This window comes from Amia ocellicauda, chromosome 5 (assembly GCF_036373705.1).
Source record: "Amia ocellicauda isolate fAmiCal2 chromosome 5, fAmiCal2.hap1, whole genome shotgun sequence".
Lineage (NCBI taxonomy): Eukaryota > Metazoa > Chordata > Actinopteri > Amiiformes > Amiidae > Amia > Amia ocellicauda.
In genome coordinates this window covers 47,659,771-47,681,644 of record NC_089854.1, presented here as the reverse complement: position 1 = coordinate 47,681,644, position 21,874 = coordinate 47,659,771, and the positions used below count along the sequence as shown (strand labels likewise).

At 42.2% G+C, this 21,874-nt stretch overlaps 1 protein-coding gene and 1 pseudogene across 3 annotated transcripts; one reads left to right on the top strand and one right to left on the bottom strand.

Moving 5' to 3' along the window:
• LOC136749050 (putative nuclease HARBI1) overlaps positions 1-21,874 on the top strand; it is a 470,787-nt pseudogene that overhangs the window by 68,023 nt on the left and 380,890 nt on the right.
• On the bottom strand, positions 3,918-20,180 carry rint1 (RAD50 interactor 1). 3 transcript variants are annotated; one of them, XM_066705513.1, is made up of 13 exons: positions 19,943-20,180; positions 14,132-14,373; positions 13,849-14,022; positions 13,496-13,633; positions 13,022-13,178; positions 10,245-10,355; positions 8,967-9,192; positions 6,322-6,459; positions 5,897-6,096; positions 5,305-5,522; positions 5,039-5,219; positions 4,704-4,822; positions 3,918-4,406 (listed from the first exon to the last, which is right to left on the bottom strand). In XM_066705513.1, exons 1-13 carry the CDS (start codon positions 20,150-20,152, stop codon positions 4,208-4,210), a joined length of 2,313 nt encoding a protein of 770 aa, XP_066561610.1. In that variant the 5' UTR covers positions 20,153-20,180; the 3' UTR covers positions 3,918-4,207. The 3 variants fall into 3 exon arrangements, with proteins under 3 accessions (XP_066561610.1, XP_066561611.1, XP_066561612.1); XM_066705514.1 differs by having other exon boundaries at positions 3,918-4,336; XM_066705515.1 differs by lacking the exon at positions 3,918-4,406 and having other exon boundaries at positions 5,001-5,219.

The following is a 21,874-nucleotide window of genomic DNA, read 5'->3' as shown; positions in this document are numbered from 1 at the left end:
TCTCTTTACTCCCAACATAGCACTTCAGAGACAGCATAATCTAACAAATCACTGTTCAAAATAACGAGCTAAAAATAAACTGAGTTATCAAGCAAAATTCAGAAACATTATTAAACATATAACTCCACAAACAATGTAATAAAAACTGTAGGATCAGCCCTACCTCGCTACCTTGACCTGAACCTTACCATATCCCTTAATCACTTTCACATTGTAATTTTGCAGATTTTAATTTTCCTTTCTGGTACATATTTTTGAAACTTCTAGATTAATAGTACAATTCATTAGCCTGATAACTAAATAATATTCTGAGATAAGGAGACATTTTAAGCCTTAACTAAATCCAGAAACTAAGTTCTGCACCAAAAACTAAAGAATACACCACATTTCTCTTAAAAATGGAATCCAAAGTTAACAGGTTCATGGGTACTCTAACCCTAGTTATAGCCCAGTACCAAATATAATATGAATCTTACACTAAAGGTGCAGTGAAAAAATCTGGTTTACTGTTTTAAACTAAAATATAAGCCATGCCAAAATGTATTATTATTATTTGTTTTACACCATTCCTACCTTTAGCTGTATGTCTAGACCAGGGGTTCCCAAAGTGCGGCCCTCAAGGATGATTGGTGCGGTCGCCCAAAGCCAACCTTCAACCACCCCTTTTCTGAACAAATTACACATGTAATTTGGGGGAAAAAGTAAAACAATTAAAGTTCATAAATGTACCCTAACAGAAATGTATAGGAAATAAAAATGTATGATTTGGGACATATTTTGTTTTCATTGGTGGTTCATTTTCTACTGTGCCTCCCCCATCCCGTGCAACCTCCAGAAATTGCCCTTCCATCCCCAGACATTGCGAACCCCAGCTCTAGACAATCTGTGTATTCTGCACCTTGGGGCCATGTGAGGGGTAGCCTGTAGGTGGTAGTGCTGCTGCTCCAGATGAAAGATGAAAAAGGGTGTGTGCTGGGGCGGGGGGTGACTGTCTGACCAGAGAGAGATTACAACCTCCCCACCACCCCTCAGCCTGATAGTTAAAGCACTATAGCCATTGTAGTAAACATTTTATAATTTGTCTTCCTCCCCCTATTATTTATTTCTTTATCAGACACCTATGGTGAGTAAAAAACACAATACAGTTCCATCTCTGGTGTGTGCCAAGGTGTAGGGTTGGCATAAGTACTAATATTAGAGAAGTAGTTAGTTAAATTATTAAAAGTAATAAAAATATAAAGGTAGTCATGGGCAGAAGGGAGCATATCAGTTCAATAATGTTGGATGCAGTATTAAAGGGATAGTCTGAACAGGGGAGTCTTGAGTAGAGATGCCCGAAAGTCTCCAGACACTCCGTGGTCCACCACTTAGGCTGTTCCACCACTTAGGGTTGAGTGTGGAGAGAGAGCAGGCTCTGGATTTAAGCAAGCAGAGAGGGGGTACAGTGAGTCGTCTTGCACAGGAAGACCGTATTGGTGTTGAGGGAGTGTAAGAAGAGATTAGAGTCTGGAGGGAGCTATAAAACATCAGCAACAACACAAAGCACAGAACACATGGTACTGACACATACATTATTTCCTATCAGACATTTAAGAAAAAAGTATTATGAATTAAGAAAAATAAAGCGCTCATAATTTGGTGTGTGTGTGTTCTGATCATAACCCAGTTCCCAGTTATCAAAAATCAGTGGAGTGGATTGGGCATCGCTTACCTCTGCAATTTTCATTTTCATGTTTTTTTTAACTTGAATCTTTTCTTGCTGGTTCACATAGTACAACTATCTAACAACAGGGTTATATGCCGGCCTCTTGTTCCTGCAATCATCGTTCCACATCTTGCATCTTCTGCTGCTGAAAACTAAACAAAGCAGCTCCTTTCTGGTCAGTCCTGTCCCTAATCCCCCAAACACAGACAAAGAACACCCCCTCATGCACACACACAGGGGTTAGGCACCATCTAGTTATCTAGTTACTAACACTACGTTTTTGGATAATATCTCTATTCACAATGAATGGGTTCCTGTTAGTAAATTAAATAAAAACTTGTGAAGTGAAGTGAAGTGTAGCACAAAGAGACAGAGGAAACTGAGAGGAAACCCCAGCCACCAAAAGTCTCAATCAGAGACTTAACAACCCCAAAACAATCACAGCACATGTGTCAGCTGACAATGATAGATACCTCTCCTGAAGCACAGTAATGGCAATTAACATAACATCGGAGCTGGACTTAAGATCATACTCTCACAGTGGGAGGTAGAGCCAATAACTCTTTACAATGAGGAACCCAGTTGTCAGTAAGCCTCTTTGGTAAAGTTGTCTATACAATGGCCCTACAGCTGTTGTGTAATATTTATGAAATGGGCATATAGGATATGCATATATATTCTTTATTGTTTAGTGCTTTCATCAGCCTAAGAGGTCCCACCCTGTGCTGTAACTCTACACCAGTGTGCAGTTGTGGTTCTGAGGGGGGGCTGGGGGGGGCTGGGGGGGGCTGGGGGGGGCCAGTGCCCCCATGGCAGCAAGCTTGGTCCCCACTGTGGCCCCCCTAACTAGCACCATGGACAAAACACTGTCAGCACCCCCCCCTCCGCTACTAAAATCGCAGACAAAACACTGTCAGCCAGCCCCCACCCCCCTCCCCCTAACATTGCGGACAAAACACCGCCAGCACCTCCCTCCCGATGGCCCCCCTAATATTACAACTGGCCCTAGCCATGCCCCCCGCTGATGAAAGGGGCTTGAACCGCAACTGCCAGTGTGGTCAGCCAGTCACAGTGCTGTGCCTTGAAAGTGTGCAGTCCATGGCAAAACATCTGTCTATCTGCAGGGTGTTAGGTGATTGGCTATGCAGTCTAGACTGTCCATGCCTATGTATATGTATAAAAGGGACAGGCTGAACAGGTGAGTTTTGAGCAGACAATGGAAGGCAGCCAGGAACTGTGTGGCCCTGACCTCGGTGGGTAAGTTGTTCCACCACTTAGGTGCTCCATGTTGGAGAGTACTAGGGTCTGGACAAAGAGCTGAGTTGAGTAGTAGATGAGGAAGGGTTAAATCCTGTATTTGTTACTCAGGAAGAATCGGCAAGTGCGTGTATGAGTTTAGATCTAGAGTAGGGGAGTAGGACAGAGCAGGGTCAAGGGTGACTCCAAGGATACTTCTCTGACTGAGGAAGGCAGCACATTGTATGAAGTTATTTATGACCGTACTAACCAAAAAGACAAAGCAGTGTTTTTTAGTTTTGCTTGCTTTAATATATATTATGATTACAAGTACATAGGTTATAACCCATGGAGGGGATCGCTTATTTAAATTTTTCCTCTCTGGCTGAAATAGTAATTTTCTGTATTTTTCTTGTTTGGATGATGAAGTTGAAGTGTAGGAGTTAAGTGTAAGATTAGTCTACTTGACCAGGTTGGGAGTGGATTTGAGGTGGATGACTTGGAGATTGGAACTGGGAATACTGCTTTTGGTATTTACTTGGATCAATTTGAAAAACTATTTGTGTTATTCTGATACGTTATGGGACTCGCTATACTGTGCATATTCCTTTGGAAGACAGACACCAGGGATTTATTTATTTATTGAACTGTTATGCAGGTTTTGTTTTTGTTTTGCTCGTCATTGTTGTTCATGCAAGTGGATTTAACTCCAAGATGTTAGGTTATAAGTCTTGTGACTTAATACTGTTATCAGTTGATAATCATTCAAAGATACACAGTGTTGCTTCATGGCAAAATATGTATGGGTTTAAATTTCAAATCTAAATCAGACCCTGCTATCTTACCTAATAGAGCCAATTGCTGATAAACACAATATGAAGTGTTCTGTTAGCTACTGTATGTACAACCCTGAACTCACAAAAATACAATTAAATATCACATGAAGTCCACAAACCATAGCACACAGACACAGGTCTGAATGGGATAATTATTTATTTTGTATTTACAATTGATGTTTGAATGGCAGCTTTCAATTAATAGAACAGTGTGGCTGGCCTGCTCACTTATTGAACCTTACTATAGTTACAACTGGGCCAGTTGTTGTTGTTGCCTGAGGATTCTTCTCATGTCAAATTATGCCGTGGTTAACGAAAGGGTTAGTGGTTGGTGCAGTTGCTGCTTGGGCCATGGCCAGTTGTTTCCATGGGTAATGCCTAAGACAGTGGTCACCATGGAAACTGATGCTGGGGCCAGGTGTTGCCATGGTTATTGCCCAGGCCAGTGTGTGCGCAGGTTGAGTAGGATCAGCACGTCTCCTGGTGACAGGCGGAACACACCCAGCTCGTTCAGGGCTGCCACTGCTGACGGCTGCCTGGAGTCAGCGCTGACCTGTTGCTGCAGCACATCACGCAACAGCAGAGATGAACCCACAGTGAGACACAGCACAAGACAGGCCTCCTTCACACTGAGATACAGAGAGAGACACACACAGACATTGCACTAATTATTGAGTCCTGCTTCACACTGAGACACAGATAAAGCACAATACATACTGAACCAGAGAAGAACACTGTTCAAAGTAGCATGTGAGTTACCTACTGAGACCTCTGTTGCAGTTCTCTGGTCTCTTGCAGTCATGCCAGTGTGTATCAATGAGAGTGTAAGTATGTCACTTTCTGTGTATTATGCCCATTTATTGTTTGGAGTACTTCTCTAGTCCCTTGCAGTCCTGTCAGTGTATATGTTGTTACTCAAGACTTACTGTTTGAAGTAGTTTTCTGGTCTCTTGCAGTAGTGTCCAAACAGAGGGAACAGGTTCCGGGTCATGTCAAATTGTAGCTGTGATGCACCGCCCTCATTAAAGTGATTGGAGAGAATCACCTGAGAGAGCAAGGATAATTACTTTCTCTTTAAGATCCCACTCCCTCCATATTCTTCACTGCTCCCCCCCATATCTTCTCCCTCCTCCCCTCCTCTCCTTTTCACCATGCCCCTTCTTTCCCTTCTTCTCTATCCCCCATCAGCTCTCTTATACCCCTCTTCATATGCTAAGTCTTACCTCTCTTTCCCCTCTCTTCCCTTTCTCTTCCCCCTCACCTCCTGGTATATGAAGAGATCCAGTCTCTCAGCCAGGCCCTGCCAGCAACTCTGGAACAGTGGCAGACAGAGTAGCTGCTGCAGCTGGAGCAGATGGTCGCGGAAACAAAGCATCATGGGACATGCCGAGCTGGACAGAGACATGGTGGCCTGGTCCAACTGGGAGGGCAGAGACAACCACCTGTGGACGGACAGACAGAGACCGAGTCTGAGAGCCACTTGGGGACCGCTAAACAGACACTTAGACGGTCTCTCACTGTTTTGACCTGTCTCTGCAGTAGGGCTGGGCCTTGTCTCTGATGTCCCTCATGATGGCGTCCAACAGACGTGCCAACATGTCTCCTCGCAGGCGCTCCAGCAGCCCCAGTAGCCCATCGAAAACCGATCCCTCCAGAGAGGCCAGACGCCCTGCCTCTGCAATGCCCAGCTGCCCCAGCACCTCCTCCCCCTCAGCCACTGCTGCCTGCTGCAGCTGCAGGAAGAACTGAGAGGAAGGGCAAAGAGGGAGAGAGGTGAGACAGGGGAAACAAGGTTAGATTTCTAAATGCCTTACATATGGATGGGGAGAGAACAAGAGATAGAATGAGAGGCAGGAAAAGAAAGAGATGGAGACTGATAAACACACACAGAGTATTATAAATGTTTGTGTGTTTTTGGCTCTGTGAGTGCAGTGTTGGTATAATGGAGATAAAGACAGACAGACAAATGTAGCAATTAATGCGGGTACTTTTACCATACTACTAATTCATATACTATGTCTAATATGCATGCTGCATACAACTGAAATGTTGGTATGTAGTACGTGTAGTATGGTAGTATGTGGTTTTGAATACAGCCTGGGTGTCTGTGAGTTCTTACCACATTGTCTGCCCAGTCTGCAAGCACAGTGCTGGTGTAGTGAGCAGCGTTGAGTACAGCACAGTAGCGTTGGCCCAATGGATTACGACTCTCCTCTTTCATCACCTGGGTCAGGCGGATCCGGAAATCGTCCACTAGCTCCCTCTGCAGTGCCAGGAAACTAAGCTGGGATCGCGGGCAGGGCAATAAGCGGTACCGGTCTGGATGGGGGTATAAAGGACATTCAGGGCAGGAAATAACTCAGCCAGTGAAGCATCTACTCACAAAGTAAGAGAGGCAGTGAAGCAGTAAGTCAGTGAGAAAGGCAGTGGCAGAGCCAAGCACTCCAGTAATGAGACAGTCAGTCACAGAAGCAATCTGTCTGGTAGTGTGGCAGTGAGGCAGTCAGTCAATGAGCTGTCAGTCAGTGAGTAATCAGTCAGTACCTGTGATGACCAGCAGCAGGGTCATGAATGTCTCTGCACAGTCCGGCACCTTCAGCTCATCCACATCAGCGATGTCACGGTACTGAGATGACCACGCTCCTTCTGCGGTCAGCAGGGCATCCACCTTTTCCAGAGCCACTGCCAAGACACACTGGTTAGAACTGTGTCTATAACACACACATACAGTTAGGACCATAAATATTTGGACAGTGACACAATTGTCATAATTTTGGCTCTGTACGCCACCACAATGGATTTGAAAGGAAACAATCAAGATGTTCTTTAAGTGTAGACGTTCATCTTTAATTTGAGGGTAGTTACATCCAAACTGGGTGAACGGTGTAGGAATTACACCCATTTTTATATGTGGTCCCCCCCAATTTTAGAGGCTCAAAAGTATTTGGACAAACTAACATAATCATGAATTAAATTATGAGTTTCAATACTTGGTTGCAAATCCTTTGACTGTTTCTTTTCATATCCATTGTGGTGGTGTACATAGCCACAATGATTAAAATTGTGTCTTTGTCCAAATATTTATGGACATAACTTTATATTATAATAATAACAATATGAGTCCCTGACCTCTTTCCAGTGATTACTCAAGATGGGATCTCTTCAGACATTATTTGTAATTTAGAAGCTTATTCTCCTGTAAAATTGTACTTATACAATGTTTTGTCATACTTCTTGCTATGCATTACCAGTACTCGTATTGTTTGTTTTAATTTCTCATATGCCCCTTTTCCCTTAGCTCTTAACGATGACTGCACATTCTGTCTGCACTTATTAGCTTTTACAATGTAGGATGTAGGACTTGTATTGTTTACTGTATATTCCTTATACACTTGTGTAAATTGGAATTTGTAAATTGCATCATGTTTTGAAATGTACTGTATAATTGCATTTTGTATTTTTCTTATATTTTGTAAGTTGCCCTGGATAAGGGTGTCTGCTAAGAAATAAACAATAAATATAACAAAACACACTTGTTGCAACATGGTCTTTAACACATTAATTAAAACACAGTACAGTGCCTTGTGAAAGTATTCACCCGCCTTGGCATTTTTCCTATTTTGTTGCATTACAACCTGTAATTTAAATGGATTTTTATTTGGATTTCATGTAATGGACATACACACAATAGTCCAAATTGATGAAATGATATGAAAAAAATAACATGTTTTCAAAAATTCTAAAAAATTAAAAACGGAAAAGTGGTACATGTATGTCTTCACCCCCTTTGCTATAAAACTCCTAAATAAGATCTGGTGCAACCAATTACCTTCAGAAGTCACATAATGAAATAAAGTCCACCTGTGTTTCACATGATCTGTCACATGATCTCAGTAAATATACACCTGTTCTGAAAGGTCCTAGAGTCTGCAACACCACTGAGCAAGGGGCACCACCAAGCAAGCGGCACCATGAAGACCAAGGAGCTCGCCAAACAGGTCAGGGACAAAGTTGTGGAGAAGTACAGATCAGGGTTGGGTTATAAAAAAAATATCCTAAACTTTGAACATCCCACGGAGCACCATTAAATCCATTATTGAAAAATGGAAAGAACATGGCACCACAACAAACCTGCCAAGAGAGGGCCACCCACCAAAACTCACGGACCAGGCAAGGAGGGAATTAATCAGAGGCAACAAAGAGACCAAAGATAATCCCGAAGGAACTGCAAAATTCCACAGCGGAGATTGGAGTATCTGTCCATAGGACCACTTTAAGCTGTTACACTCCAGAGAGCTGGGCTTTATGGAAGAGTGGCCAGAAAAAAGCCATTGCTTAAAGAAAAAAATGTTTGCTGTTTGCCAAAAGGCAAATGGGAGACTCCCCTTACATATGGAAGAAGGTACTCTGGTCAGATGAGACTAAAACTGAGCTTTTTGGCCATCAAGGAAAACGCTATGTCTGGCGCAAACCCAACACCTCTCATCACCCTCTGGGGTGATCCATGTGGGGATGTTTTTCATTGGCAGGGACTGAGAAACTAGTCAGAACTGAAGGAATGATGGATGGTGCTATATACAGGGAAAGTCTTGAGGGAAACCTGTTTCAGTCTTACAGAGATTTGAGACTAGGACTGAGGTTCACCTTCCAGCAGGACAATGACCCTAAGCATACTGCTAAAGTAACACTTGAGTAGTTTAAGGGGAAACATTAAAATGTCTTGGAATGACCTAGTCAAAGCCCAGACCTCAATCCAATTGAGAATCTGTGGTATGACTTAAAGATTGCTGTACACCAGTGGAACCCATCCACCTTGAAGGAGCTGGAGCAGTTTTGCCTTGAAGAATGGGCAAAAATCCCAGTGGCTAGATGTGCCAAGCTTATAGAAACATACCCCAAGGGACTTGCAGCTGTAATTGCTGCAAAAGGTGGCTCTGGGGGGTGTGAATAGGTATCCCAGCTCAAGTTTTCTGTTTTTTTTCATCTTATTTCTTGTTTGTTTCACAATAAAAAATATTTTGCATCTTCAAAGAGGTAGGCATGTTATGAAAATCAAATGATACAAACCCCCAAAACATCAATTTTAATTCCAGGTTGTAAGGCAACAAAATAGGAAAAATGCCAAGGGGGTGAATACTTTCGCAAAGGCACTGTACCCCTTCTCTGCCACAGGTCACTGGATGACTCACACTTCCTCTCAACGGTGAGCCACTTCTGGAAGACAGTGTGCTCCAGCAGCACGTGCAGTGCCCCAGGCAAGGCAGGGGGGTAGGCTTGGGTCCCACGCAGCTCACGCTCGAACTGCAGCACCTCGTCCACCAGGTGGCAAAATAGAGCGTCATCGAACAGCAGTCGACGGGTATCGCTAGACAGCTTCTCCAGTGCCAGGGACAGCAGCCCCCGGAACAACTCTACCTGCAGGCACAGGCAGGGATTCAGTCAATTAGTTGATTAGACAGTAAGTCAGTCAGGCAGGTAGTATTTCAGTCAAGCCTATGACACATTGCGTCACCTAAAGTCTATATTTAAAGTAATGGAGGTCTATGGACGCAGACACACCAGGGCATCACGTTGCTTCAATTTGTGGGGCATCGCATAGTAATAATAACATTAATCACCTGTTTCCTATGCGTTTTGTATCCAAGGTCTCCTTCATATTAGGGAAGGAATTTGATCCCTATAGGCTATAGCCTATAATTAATACAAATAATGCATCTCCGGTCTCCCCACTTGTCAGAGTTTATACTTTAGCCTATATAAACTCTATAATCCCAGATTGACTGGGAGATTTGTTTTAAATGGGAGATGGGTCCTGTAGAAAACAGGTCATAAAGCACACTCATACAAAAAATGCTTATTAAACTAATGAAAATGTTCTTTATTTTTAGAACATTAAAAATACTTTTTTCTTATACAAATCAAAGCAAGACGTTTGCTTTTTTAGACATAATGCGGTGAAGAGCATTTGTTCAGTACAAAGAAAAAAAATTACTGAGCACTGTTACACCAGTATATTCAATATTTAATTAAACAATACCTTGTCTCGCAGTGCTAATCTGTCATGGAACAGTTCATACAGTGTTGAAGCAAGTCTTATATCCTTCATCAACTGCAAATGCTAGGCAAGGGATTCCCTGACTTAATTAACAAAATCTCTTCATCTTCTTCCTCCACCTCTTCCTCTTCTGTTGATGATTCAGTGGAGTTTTCCCAAGACATTTATGTTGTACAATATATTTCTGTAATTTGATTGTTTTATTTGTGTGCATAATGTGATCGCTATCATTACCTTTTGAGGCTTGGGAGACGCATTGGTGTGGCACTGTCTGCGGCTTGTCAAATTAGAAGCAAAGCAACATGGCGCGCTGGTGTGTTCTGGGCTTCAGTCACTCATACGTTAAATGGATCAGCCAGTCAGTCAGTGAGTAGTCAGTCAGTGCATCAGTCCAGCAGTCAGTCAGTTGTACCCGTGCATTGATTTTGATGCCGGCCCGGTCCAGAATGGGCTGGATCTTCAGCTCCATGAAGGCAGAGTGATTCCCCATCCACATCAGGACCTGAGTCAGGTACCACTCAGGCTGGAGGAAGGAAGAGATGGAGAGAGTTTTATTACTGCAGTAGTCTGCTTCAGCATTCATCCACAACAAGAGTATATCATGGCTTTATATATATATATATATATATATATATACACACACACACACACACATAGATACAGAACTGTGCAAAAGTTTTAGGTAGGTGTGAAAAATGCTGTAAAATAAGAATGCTTTCAAAAATAGACATGTTAATGGATTATATGTATCAATTAACAAAATGCAAAGTGAGTGAACAGAAGAAAAATCTAAATCAAATCCATATTTGGTGTGACCACCCTTTGCCTTCAAAACAGCATCAATTCTTCTAGGTACACTTGCACAAAGTCAGGGATTTTGTAGGCATATAGTCAGGTGTATGATTAAACAATTATACCAAACAGGTGCTAATGATCATCAATTCAATATGTAGGTTGAAACACAATTATTACCTGAAACAGAAACAGCTGAGTAGGAGGAATAAAACTGGGTGAGGAACAGCCAAACTCAGCTTACAAGGTGAGGTTGCTGAAGAGAGTTTCCCCTCAAAAGTCATTCACCATAGCAAGACTGAGCACAGCAACATAACACAAGGTAGTTATACTGCATCAGCAAGGTCTCTCCCAGGCAGAAATTTCAAGGCAGACAGGGGTTTCCAGATGTGCTGTCCAAGCTCTTTTGAAGAAGCACAAAGAAACGGGCATTGTTGAGAACCATAGATGCAGTGGTCGGCCAAGGAAACTTGCTGCAGCAGATGAAAGACACGTCATGCTTACTTCCCTTCGCAATCGGAATATGTCCAGAAGTGCCATAAGCTTAGAATTGGCAGAAAACAGTGGGACCCTGGTACACCTATCTACTGTCCGGAGAAGTCTGGTCAGAAGTGGCCTTCATGGAAGACTTGCAGCCAAAAAGCCATACCTCAGATGTGGCAACAAGGCCAAGCGACTGAACTATGCATGAAAACGTAGGAACTGGGGTGCAGAAAAATGGCAGCAGGTGCTCTGGACTGATGAGTCAAAATCTGAAATATTTGGCTGTAGCAGAAGGCAGTTTGTTCACCAAAGGGCTGTAGAGCGGTACACGAATGTGTGTCTGCAGGCAACAGTGAAGCATGGTGGATGTTCCTTGCAAGTTTGGGACTGCATGTCTGCAAATGGAGTTGGGGATTTGGTCAGAATTAATGGTCTCCTAAATGCTGAGAAGTACAGGCAGATACTTATCCATCATGCAATACCATCAGGGACGCATCTGATTGGCCCCAAATGTATTCTGCAGCATGACAATGACCCCAAACATAGAACTATCTTCAGCATAAAGAAGAACAAACAGTCCTGGAAGTGATGGTATGGCCCACACAGAGCCCTGATCTCAACATGATCGAGTTTGTGGATTACATAGAGAGAGAAGCAACTGAGGCTGCCTAAATCCACAGAACTGTGGTTAGTTCTCCAAGATGTTTTGGCCAACCTAGCTGCCGAGTTCCTTCAAAAACTGTGTGCAAGTGTACCTAGAAGAATTGATGCTGTTTTGAAGGCAAAGGGTGGTCACACCAAATATTGATTTGATGTATATTTGTCTTCTGTTCACTCACCTTGCATTTTGTTAATTGATAAGTATAATCTATTAGCATGTCTATTTTTGAAAGCATTCTTATTTTACAGCATTGTTTCACACCTGCCTAAAACTTTTGCACAGTACTGTGTGTGTATGTATTATACTACATTTTTCCCCATCAATCAATATAAGCCTTTGTGCTTTACAGGATACATATAGCCTGCAGTACAATATATATGCAGTGTGTTTTTGTCTTTATAGTAAGTGACATAGTGTGTAAATGTTACATATTGTGCCCTGTGTTTTTTTTTGCAACTTTTTTTTTTAATTCAACTGCTCTAACCTAAAAGTCCCTACAGTCTCTAAAGCTATACTAGTAGAGTTCATCATTAAGAAATCAAGAAATTGCACTTTGACTAATTAGAAAAATAGAAAATAATGATTACAAATGGTAATTCGATAAATTGATGCATTAAAATAAATAGCAAGAGACCTAAGTATGGAGCATTGCAATCAAAAAGCATTTAATTGAGCTAAGGCACACAATATATACCTGGTATTCTGTATACCATACACCATAGTATAATATGCAACTTGTCATTTATCTTGAGACCACACTTGTACGTCGACAATAAAACAACATTTAATCACCGTAAAATACTTTAATGGCATTCCAGGATTGAAGGGAATGTCCTACTTGGAGAGATTGAGGGAACTGAACCTTTACACCCTGAAACAGAGGAGACTACATGGGGACTTGATTCAAGTCTTCAAAATCATGAAAGGGATTGACCACATCAAGCCAGATGAGCTTTTTCAGAAATACAGGGACACGGACCAGGGGACACAAATGGAAATTGGGCTTCACAGGAGACACTTCTTCACACAGAGAGTTGTCACAATCTGGAACAAACTACCCCATGATGTGGTTGACGCTGAACATTTGGAAACACTTATAAACAGACTGGATAGGATCCTTGCATCACTTAGTTACTAATGGACACCAATCGAGCACGATGGGTCGAATGGCCTCCTCTCGTTTGTAAACATTCTTGTGTTCTTAATGTGCGTGTCTCTCTGCCTTTCTGTGTGTGTGTGTCCGTGTCTCTGACCTTGCTCAGTGTGTTGGTCTGCCGGCTACCGGTAAAGTGGTATCTGAACCTCTTGCTGAGGGGCTGCAGCATGATTTGCACAGGCAGGGGAAGTGGGGGGGCAGGGGGCAGCCCTGGCTGGAGGGGCAGCTGCTTTGCCTCTGACACCAAATCATCACTGAGATGGGGATTAAGGAAAATAATACAGTTAACCAGAGAGAGAAAGTTCTCGTGAAGGAGTTTGTGTAGGTATTTGGATATTCAGAATCTCAGTGTATGTTAGTGTTAGTATCAGCCTCACACTGTGTAATTCTCCAGGGTAAATGATACAAGATCTGCATGGACAGTGTCTCAGTGTCTTAACGTCTCAGTCTGTCAGAGTGTCAAAGTGTCAGAGCATCAGTGCATATATGTTTCAGTGTTATTGTGTATCACTGAGTAAGTGCCAGTTTCCCCGTGTCTCTGTTGCAGTTTCTCAGTGTTATCAAAGGATATGAGGCCTGCAGGGACAGCAGCTGAGTGATCAGCAGCTCCAGCTGACTGTAGAGCTCTGGAGCGTTGGCAGGGGGCTCCAGAGAAGTAGGGGGAGATATGAAAGGCCAATGCAGCTGCGTCAACACTTCCTCAAAATCACTGAGAGAGAGAAAGAGAGGAAAATTGTGAGGTGGAGAGCGGGAGAAGGTATGTTTAACTCCCAGCCTTTTATTTAAATATGCATAAAATACCAAGGCACACAGACAGAGGCAGGGAGACTCTGACAAAGAGTCTGTCTGAGAGACAGGACAGTGAGAAAAACACATTACGAGAAACACACAGTCTGACAGACCATAACAGAGACACACGCAGACCTGGCCAGCCTGTCCCTCAGGATGCGGTGCCAGAACTGCAGGGTATCTCTAAGGAAGGCACACAAGTGGGAGCAGCCAGAGTCACGCAACCCCAGGTCCAGCGCAGCCAGCTGGCTCAGAGCCCCTGCTGCCTCCCACACACTGCTGGTCATCAGGAATTGCTGGATACTGTCACTGCATGGGGAGAGGGGGAGAGTGGAAAGGGAGGGGATTATAGTTTCCCTCTCCTCTACCTTGGTCCCTTCCTCACTTTCCTTAATTGCCTCCCCCTGCCCCCAATCACCTGAGATCCTCGATGCGTGCCAGGCAGCGCAGGTAGAGGAGGTGAGTGTGTGTGAGGGTCAGTTGGTCCAACAGAGGATCCAGCTGGTCAGCCCAGTGCTGCGCCCCCTGCAGATGCTGCTGCAGCATGTTGGACAGAGCCCTCTCCTGGCCCAGCAGCCCCCGCAGCTTTATCCAGGCTCCCTCCGCCCCTGCCAATGCCTCTGCCACACGCACCGGCACTGCACTGCACACTGACAGCACCTGCAGGGGAGAAGAGGGTGAGTGTAGGAGTGTTAGTGTAAGAGAGAGAGTGGGCGAGAGAAGTTGAGAGGGGATGGAGATTAGTATTAAATGACGTATTTTAACTTTTGTTAAATATTTTGAATTTTTATGTTAAATTAAATAAATATATGTAACATTAAATAATAACCACTTAGATTAACCTATGCAGGTAAAATATAGGGGAGTGATCTTTGTTTTTAAGCAAGTTATACAGTAGAACATTTAAGAAACCAAATGCATGAATGCTTTTTAATATTGACTTGCAGTGCTATACTCATAATTTACAATATTTTTCTGTCATCTCGATTGTTAAGAGAGTATGTCCTAGTCCCCTGTCTTAAGTTGTAACTCTGGACTACAGTCATATTCAAGTTAGTCTTAATGAAATTGAATTTGGTCTTAACTTTAAGACTGATCTGGAGGAGACTTAAGTCCCAGTTTGTTCTCTACTACATTGATTGTTACTATTTAAATACCACAAAAATTTAGAATATTTTGTGTATCGTGGAAAAACATTATCGGTCCATCTGATTTTTACATCAGTTTGTTTTCTTTTCAATTATTTATTTGGCAATTCCAGTTGTATGACAAGCAAAGTTGGGATTAATAAAATATTTCAATTGCAATTCTAATTCCAGTATCTAAAACACTGGTGAGAGATTATTTCACTGTGTATGAGTTTGATCAGCACAATGATAAAAAAAGGCAATACAAATGCATTGATTGCTGGCAAAGTTTATCAAGTGGACAGGTATATCTGGATACAAGGGCAAGGTATCGCAAGGTATGAATGAGAACAACAATAGTGTCCAGGTCAATCATAGACACAACCTGAATATTTGTCTTGTTTAAGCAGAGTTCACAAAACAAATGGTTACACCCTGAGGGGTGTACTATGAAGGGAGTTTAACCTACTCAGATTTAACTCAGGGTTATCAAGGAAAGTCAGGGTTGACAAATTCTGATTGCCTAAATTGGTGTTAAACGGTACTACAACAGTGATTAAGGTGTCGGTTAGTTGTAAAAGGGGCGGAGTTTGTGCAAAATGGCTCGTGCTCTGTATTTTTCCCCGGATGAATGCATGTTGATAATGTCAGGATATAGGAGTTTAAAGAAAGGTTAACGTCTAAATCCAAACCATGGTGGCCAACAGAGCCAGGGTGGCTTGTTGGCAGCACATTGCAGACAGAGTAAATTCATAAGAACAGTGTTCTTCTCAAATGTTCTATATTCTGTCTTACAGATTTCTTATTTGTAATATGATTGAGATGTAAGGACACATAAAATAATCTATCTAAATATGTGAAAACAATTGGGATACTTCAATTATAGCCTACACATGTGCTACATCTCTGAAATTGACCCGTTACTCACTGTTAATGAATTAAGATCCACTCCCTGAAGCACCTAGGTTGTAGGGCTACCTGTATGAATTTAATGCTAATGTGTCAAGAATAACTTCATTCTAACAATCATTTCAGCTGCAACCCCAGTGGAAAGCGCACCTGGCAAAAAGTCAGGATGAAATATAAAAAATATTCTATCAAGTGGTGTGTATTAATAGTTCTCATCATTGATACACAGTACAAATGTGATGTGTAGCCTACATTTATAATAGCCTATTCATGTGTTCACAGCAAACAGAAAAAAGGCAGAGATAGTGAAAACTGGAGGAGGGCCACCTCCTGCTACATTTTCACAGGCAGAGGAGCTGGCACTGGCTAACAATAGAGGAAGGTCCATAATGGAGGGGGTCGAGGGGGCAGTCACTTCTGTCCCTGGTGGCAGCTCGATGGCCACCCTGTACATAAAGGGTAATATCATATCAATTGTTTTGATTGCGCAGTTTAAAGTAATTTTATGTAGTTCACATGCCTGTCTTATGTACAGTTGAGAAGGATAATATTGATCTGCTCCAGCTTTTCCTTTGCTATTAAAAGGATTATTCATACTGACAATATGTAACACTAATGATGCTGAATCCTGCATGTCATGTTCATTCTCTCAATGTGTTTTGCTCTGCAGGCCGGATCTGACAACGTGCGGTCGCTTTATAAGCGTATGCTTGAGCTCGACTGCCAGAAAAAAGGCTACAAATAAAGAAACTTAAATTGGAAATCGAAAAACTGGAACATGACAAGAAGGTATTGCTATACATTGACCATTCTTTGATCAATATGTTTCTACCATCTGTAACTTTTTTCTTTTAATTTTTAGGAAAGGGAGAATGCCAATAAATAAATACAAAAATCAAAAAAAAAAAATTGAATGTGTCTTTTCCTATTGGTGGAAAAACTGATATGTGATGGCCTCTCTGACGGCTCTTCTTGTTGGGTGATCCAACGTCACTGGGTCCACTACATCTGGTGGCATCGGCAGCTGGCATGGTACTCTTCCTTTTCTAATAGTGGCAATGTTATGGAGCACCACACATGCTGCCACCACCTCACATGCACGCTCCAGACGGACCCGTAAGCCTTGCAGGCAAGCAAAGCGTACTTTCATGACCCCAAATGTCATCTCTATCCTGACCCTTGTGTTACTGTGTGAAATATAGGGTGGTGGTTGTCTTACCTTGTTCAAATCTCTGACCAAGAGTGGATTCCCGAAAAATGCGTTAATCATGCAGACCCAGGCCACCTAGCCTCCAGACTGGTCACCATTAAATGGTGATCACATGTCATCTGACACAGGATTTCAGGCCATTTTAACATACTACCATTGTATGAAAATCACCACCTAATGTGTCTTTAATTGTCTTGAATATAAGTAGAAATTTTAAGGACAAAATAATGCAGGCTAGCCTACATGTCAGATCAAATACTATATTATCAAATACCTGAGCATTGATGCTGTGAAATGACTTCCTATTCACCTAATCCGCCTCATGTTCTCCCAGGGCCACTCTAATGGGGATATGCGTACAGTCAATCTCACCAATCAACCTCGGGATTCATATAAAAAAAGAATGTGTTCTGTATATAGGCCCAGCCTATGCATATTAAAAATAGACCAAGTATTTTTATATTGCGAATTACCTGTGATCGCATAAAATCGTCTTTGATCTTTAGAACGCTTAAATGACCATAAGAAAGTTTACAAACGAGAGGAGGCCTTTCGACCCATCGTGCTCGATTGGTGTCCATTAATAACTAAGTGATCCAAGGATCCTATCCAGTCTATTTTTAAATGTTCCCAAATTTTCAGCATCTACCACATTGTTGGGGAGTTTGTTCCAGATGTGACTACTCTCTGTGTAAAGAAGTGTCTCCTGTTTTCTGTTTTGAATGCCTTGAAGCCCAATTTCCATTTGTGTCCCAGGGTGCGTGTGTCCCTGCTGATCTGGAAAAGTTCCTCTGGTTTGATGTGGTCGATGCCCTTCATGATTTTGAAGACTTGGATCGAGTCCCCATGTAGTCTCCTCTGTTCCAGAGTGAAAACGTTCAGTTCCCTCAGTCTCTCTGAGTAGGACATTCCCTTCAGACCTGGAATAAGTCTGGTTGTTCTCCTCTGAACTGCCTCTAGAGCACCAATATCCTTCTTGAAGTGTGGTGCCCAGAACTGTACACAGTATTCCAGATGAGGTCTAACTAGTGCATTGTACAGTCTTAACATTACTTCCCTTGTTTTAAATTCTACACTTTTGACAATATACCCTAGCATTCTGTTTGCCTTTTTTATTGCTTCCCCACACTGTTTGGTTGGAGAAAGTGAGGAGTCCACATAGACTCCTAGGTCTTTCTCATGCGATACTTCATCTAGTTCTATTCCTCCCATAGTGTAATTATAGTGGATATTTTTGTTACCTGTGGGTATTACCTTGCACTTGTCCACATTGAATTTCATCTGCCAGGTGTCGGCCCACAACTGAATGTTATCTAAGTCCCTTTGAATAGCCTGTGCTGCCGAGATTGTATCTGCTGAGCCACCTATTTTAGTATCATCTGCAAATTTGACAAATTTGCTAACTATCCCAGAGTCCAGATCATTAATATAGATTAGAAAAAGCAAAGGCCCTAGTACTGATCCCTGTGGAACTCCACTAACAACCTCACTTCAGTTAGAAGTGACTCCTCTAATCGACACCCTGTTTCCTATACATCAACCAGTTCATAATCCATCTACTTACGTTACCCTGAATGCCTACAGCTTCCAATTTGAGGATCAGTCTTTGGTGTGGAACCTTATCAAAAGCTTTCTGAAAATCTAAGTATATTATATCATATGCTTTCACGTGATCTACAGCTGCAGTTGCATGTTAATTTTTTTTAAATAAATTAGTAAGACACGATCTGCCTCGTCTAAACCCATGTTGACTATCTCCAAGAATATGGAATAAGGAACACAACAAATGCATCCAGCAGTTTAGTGAGAGCAAGTACCACCTTGTGAACTGCACGGCATACAGTATTCTTGCTCAGATTTTCAGCATCACCGATGGAATACATTAAGTGTCCGCTGGCAAAATATCGCAAAGCACACTGTCTGTTCAACAGTGAGGGCATTACTCCGGTGAGTGACATTGGACATTGGCCTGGACCTAGAAGGCGGCAAAGATACTGAATACCCTCAGATTAGAATCGATATCTTTTATATAGAACATAATCGTGGTAAGATAGAGGAGTTGCACGGTCTCTAAACATCCTCGCCCTGCGGAGTGAGCCTCTCACAATCCGTGAGACAATGTCGATTGGGTCTTCCAAATGTGGCAGCATTTTTCTCGACAAGATTGTGGGCGGAGCGGCGGTGCTTATATAGGGTAACATCAAGTTAACCACGAACATAACCTGCTCGGAGCAGTTTAGACATGCAGCGTAAATTGCCATGACAGACTACCTCGGGTAAAATGTATCCACCTTTCGTAGTACGTGTTAATCGGGAAGTTATTCCCGACGTCACAAAGTTACTCCTGAAGTTACCTGGATAAGCCAGTTACCTCGCTTCGTAGTACACCCCTCTAGAATCAGTAAGAACAAAATATATTGCATATGAAGGAGACTGTAAGTCTGTAACCCAATATACAGACACATGTCCTCTGCTCTCATGACGTTACATACTTAGAACCATTGATTAGTTAATCAAATTAACCCAATTTTAGTGTAAGGAAAAACAACTCGCATGTATTCGATTTGTACATTATTCTTTCATGACATCTTTACATATACATACTTATTTTAGGTTATTGTTAATAGTGCAACTATTATACATTATAATGTACTTTGTGCACATCCAATAAATATGAGGAAAACAATGTCTAAATGCGCAATACTATTACCACATTACCTACAAAACCAGAATTATTTTAGTTTTTTAAGATTATTTTCAGTTCAGTCATAACCGGATAAAAGGACCGCTTTTTAATCTTATACTTAAGTCCCTGATCGTGTGTTACAAAGGGGGCCATTACTATTACTATTATTATTATTAATAATAAGAATTTTGCTATTATTAAACATTATTGTTATTTACATAGATCTACACACTATTTTCAAATTCCGTTAAAGCCACCTTGTCAGGGATAGTCTTAAAACTATCCCCATTCTCTCACCTGCTCCTCCAGCTGTCTGTTCTCCGCAGTCAATCTCTCCAGCAACCCACTCACTCTGCGGAGAGACTTCACGTCGCCGCCGATCTCATTCTTCACCAGCTCGGCCACATAATCCGGAATGCTGTTTTCCATGGAACCAGGGACGTCGTAGCTCTCCGGTGGTACCCTTCCTGTCGCGTCTCCCTGCTCTGTCATGGACGCCGCCATCATTTTTTTCCTCCCCCAGTCTTTCCACGTCATCAGCAGCTCGAGGGCGCCTTCCTGTGGTAATAGCCTGAACTGGAGCTATAGTTATAGTTTGACTACCGGTGTTATTTCATTCTTAGCAGAAGCCCTTATCCAGGGTGTTCTAACTTGTTTACCAAAAGACATGAATAATGCAAGTCAATTAATCATTTTCAGTTAATAACTCTTGTACAAGTATTTCTACCGCCCAATTTAAAGCATTTTTATAATGTTTTATTAAAGCACTCTACATCGTAAACTGGGTAAATTATATTACTGCATATAATGCAGCTGTAGTTCTGAGCAGCAGTTTCCTTGAATGAATGGCTCAGCCAAATAATATATTTTTTAAAATCCAGTGTATAGACCACATTTACAGTCTTTGTACTGGTTTAATAATACTCATACGAGTATGGGCCAGTAGGATACAATTTACAGATGGTTTCACAGACCTAGATTACCTCCAGGATGACCTAATGTAAAATAACATTGGGTAGTTTAGGACTAGTGCTAATCTGGGTCTGTGAAACCAGACCTTAACATTTGATCAGTTCAATCTTATTCCTGCCCTCTCTATTGGGAGTCTAGGTCTCATTCATGGAGATACAGATTTGGTCCTGGGCTGAGCTGGGAGACGCGACAGGAAGGGTACCACCAGAGTATCAGAAACATTCAGAGAAAACAGGAATAAAGAGTATTCTGCAAGATTAATCTCAGTTGTACCTCACCCACAGGTTCTAAAGAAGAGTAATGTGAGGAATACACTATTTTAATATAATAACTGAGGTCAACAGCCTAACTATAAATTCCACAGCTTTTATTGAGGATCATCTCCTGCCCCTAACCCCAGCACAGCCACCAACCCCCTGAGCAACCAGAGCCTGTGTCCAGCCTAAGTGACTGCATTCAGAACTGCCACACTTTGGGCTAAAAGACTGTATGTGGGGCTTAATAACAGACCAGAGCCCTGCCAGAGAAGCATACTTACCAGTACACATATATATACATATACACTCACCTAAAGGATTATTAGGAACACCATACTAATACTGTGTTTGACCCCCTTTCGCCTTCAGAACTGCCTTAATTCTACATGGCATTGATTCAACAAGGTGCTGAAAGCATTCTTTAGAAATGTTGGCCCATATTGATAGGATAGCATCTTGCAGTTGATGGAGATTTGTGGGATGCACATCCAGGGCATGAAGCTCCCGTTCCACCACATCCCAAAGATGCTCTATTGGGTTGAGATCTGGTGACTGTGGGGGCCAGTTTAGTACAGTGAACTCATTGTCATGTTCAAGAAACCAATTTGAAATTATTCGACCTTTGTGACATGGTGCATTATCCTGCTGGAAGTAGCCATCAGAGGATGGGTACATGGTGCTCATAAAGGGATGGACATGGTCAGAAACAATGCTCAGGTAGGCCGTGGCATTTAAACGATGCCCAATTGGCACTAAAGGGCCTAAAGTGTGCCAAGAAAACATCCCCCATACCATTACACCACCACCACCAGCCTGCACAGTGGTAACAAGGCATGATGGATCCATGTTCTCATTCCGTTTAAGCCAAATTCTGACTCTACCATCTGAATGTCTCAACAGAAATCGAGACTCATCAGACCAGGCAACATTTTTCCAGTCTTCAACTGTCCAATTTTGGTGAGCTTGTGCAAATTGTAGCCTCTTTTTCCTATTTGTAGTG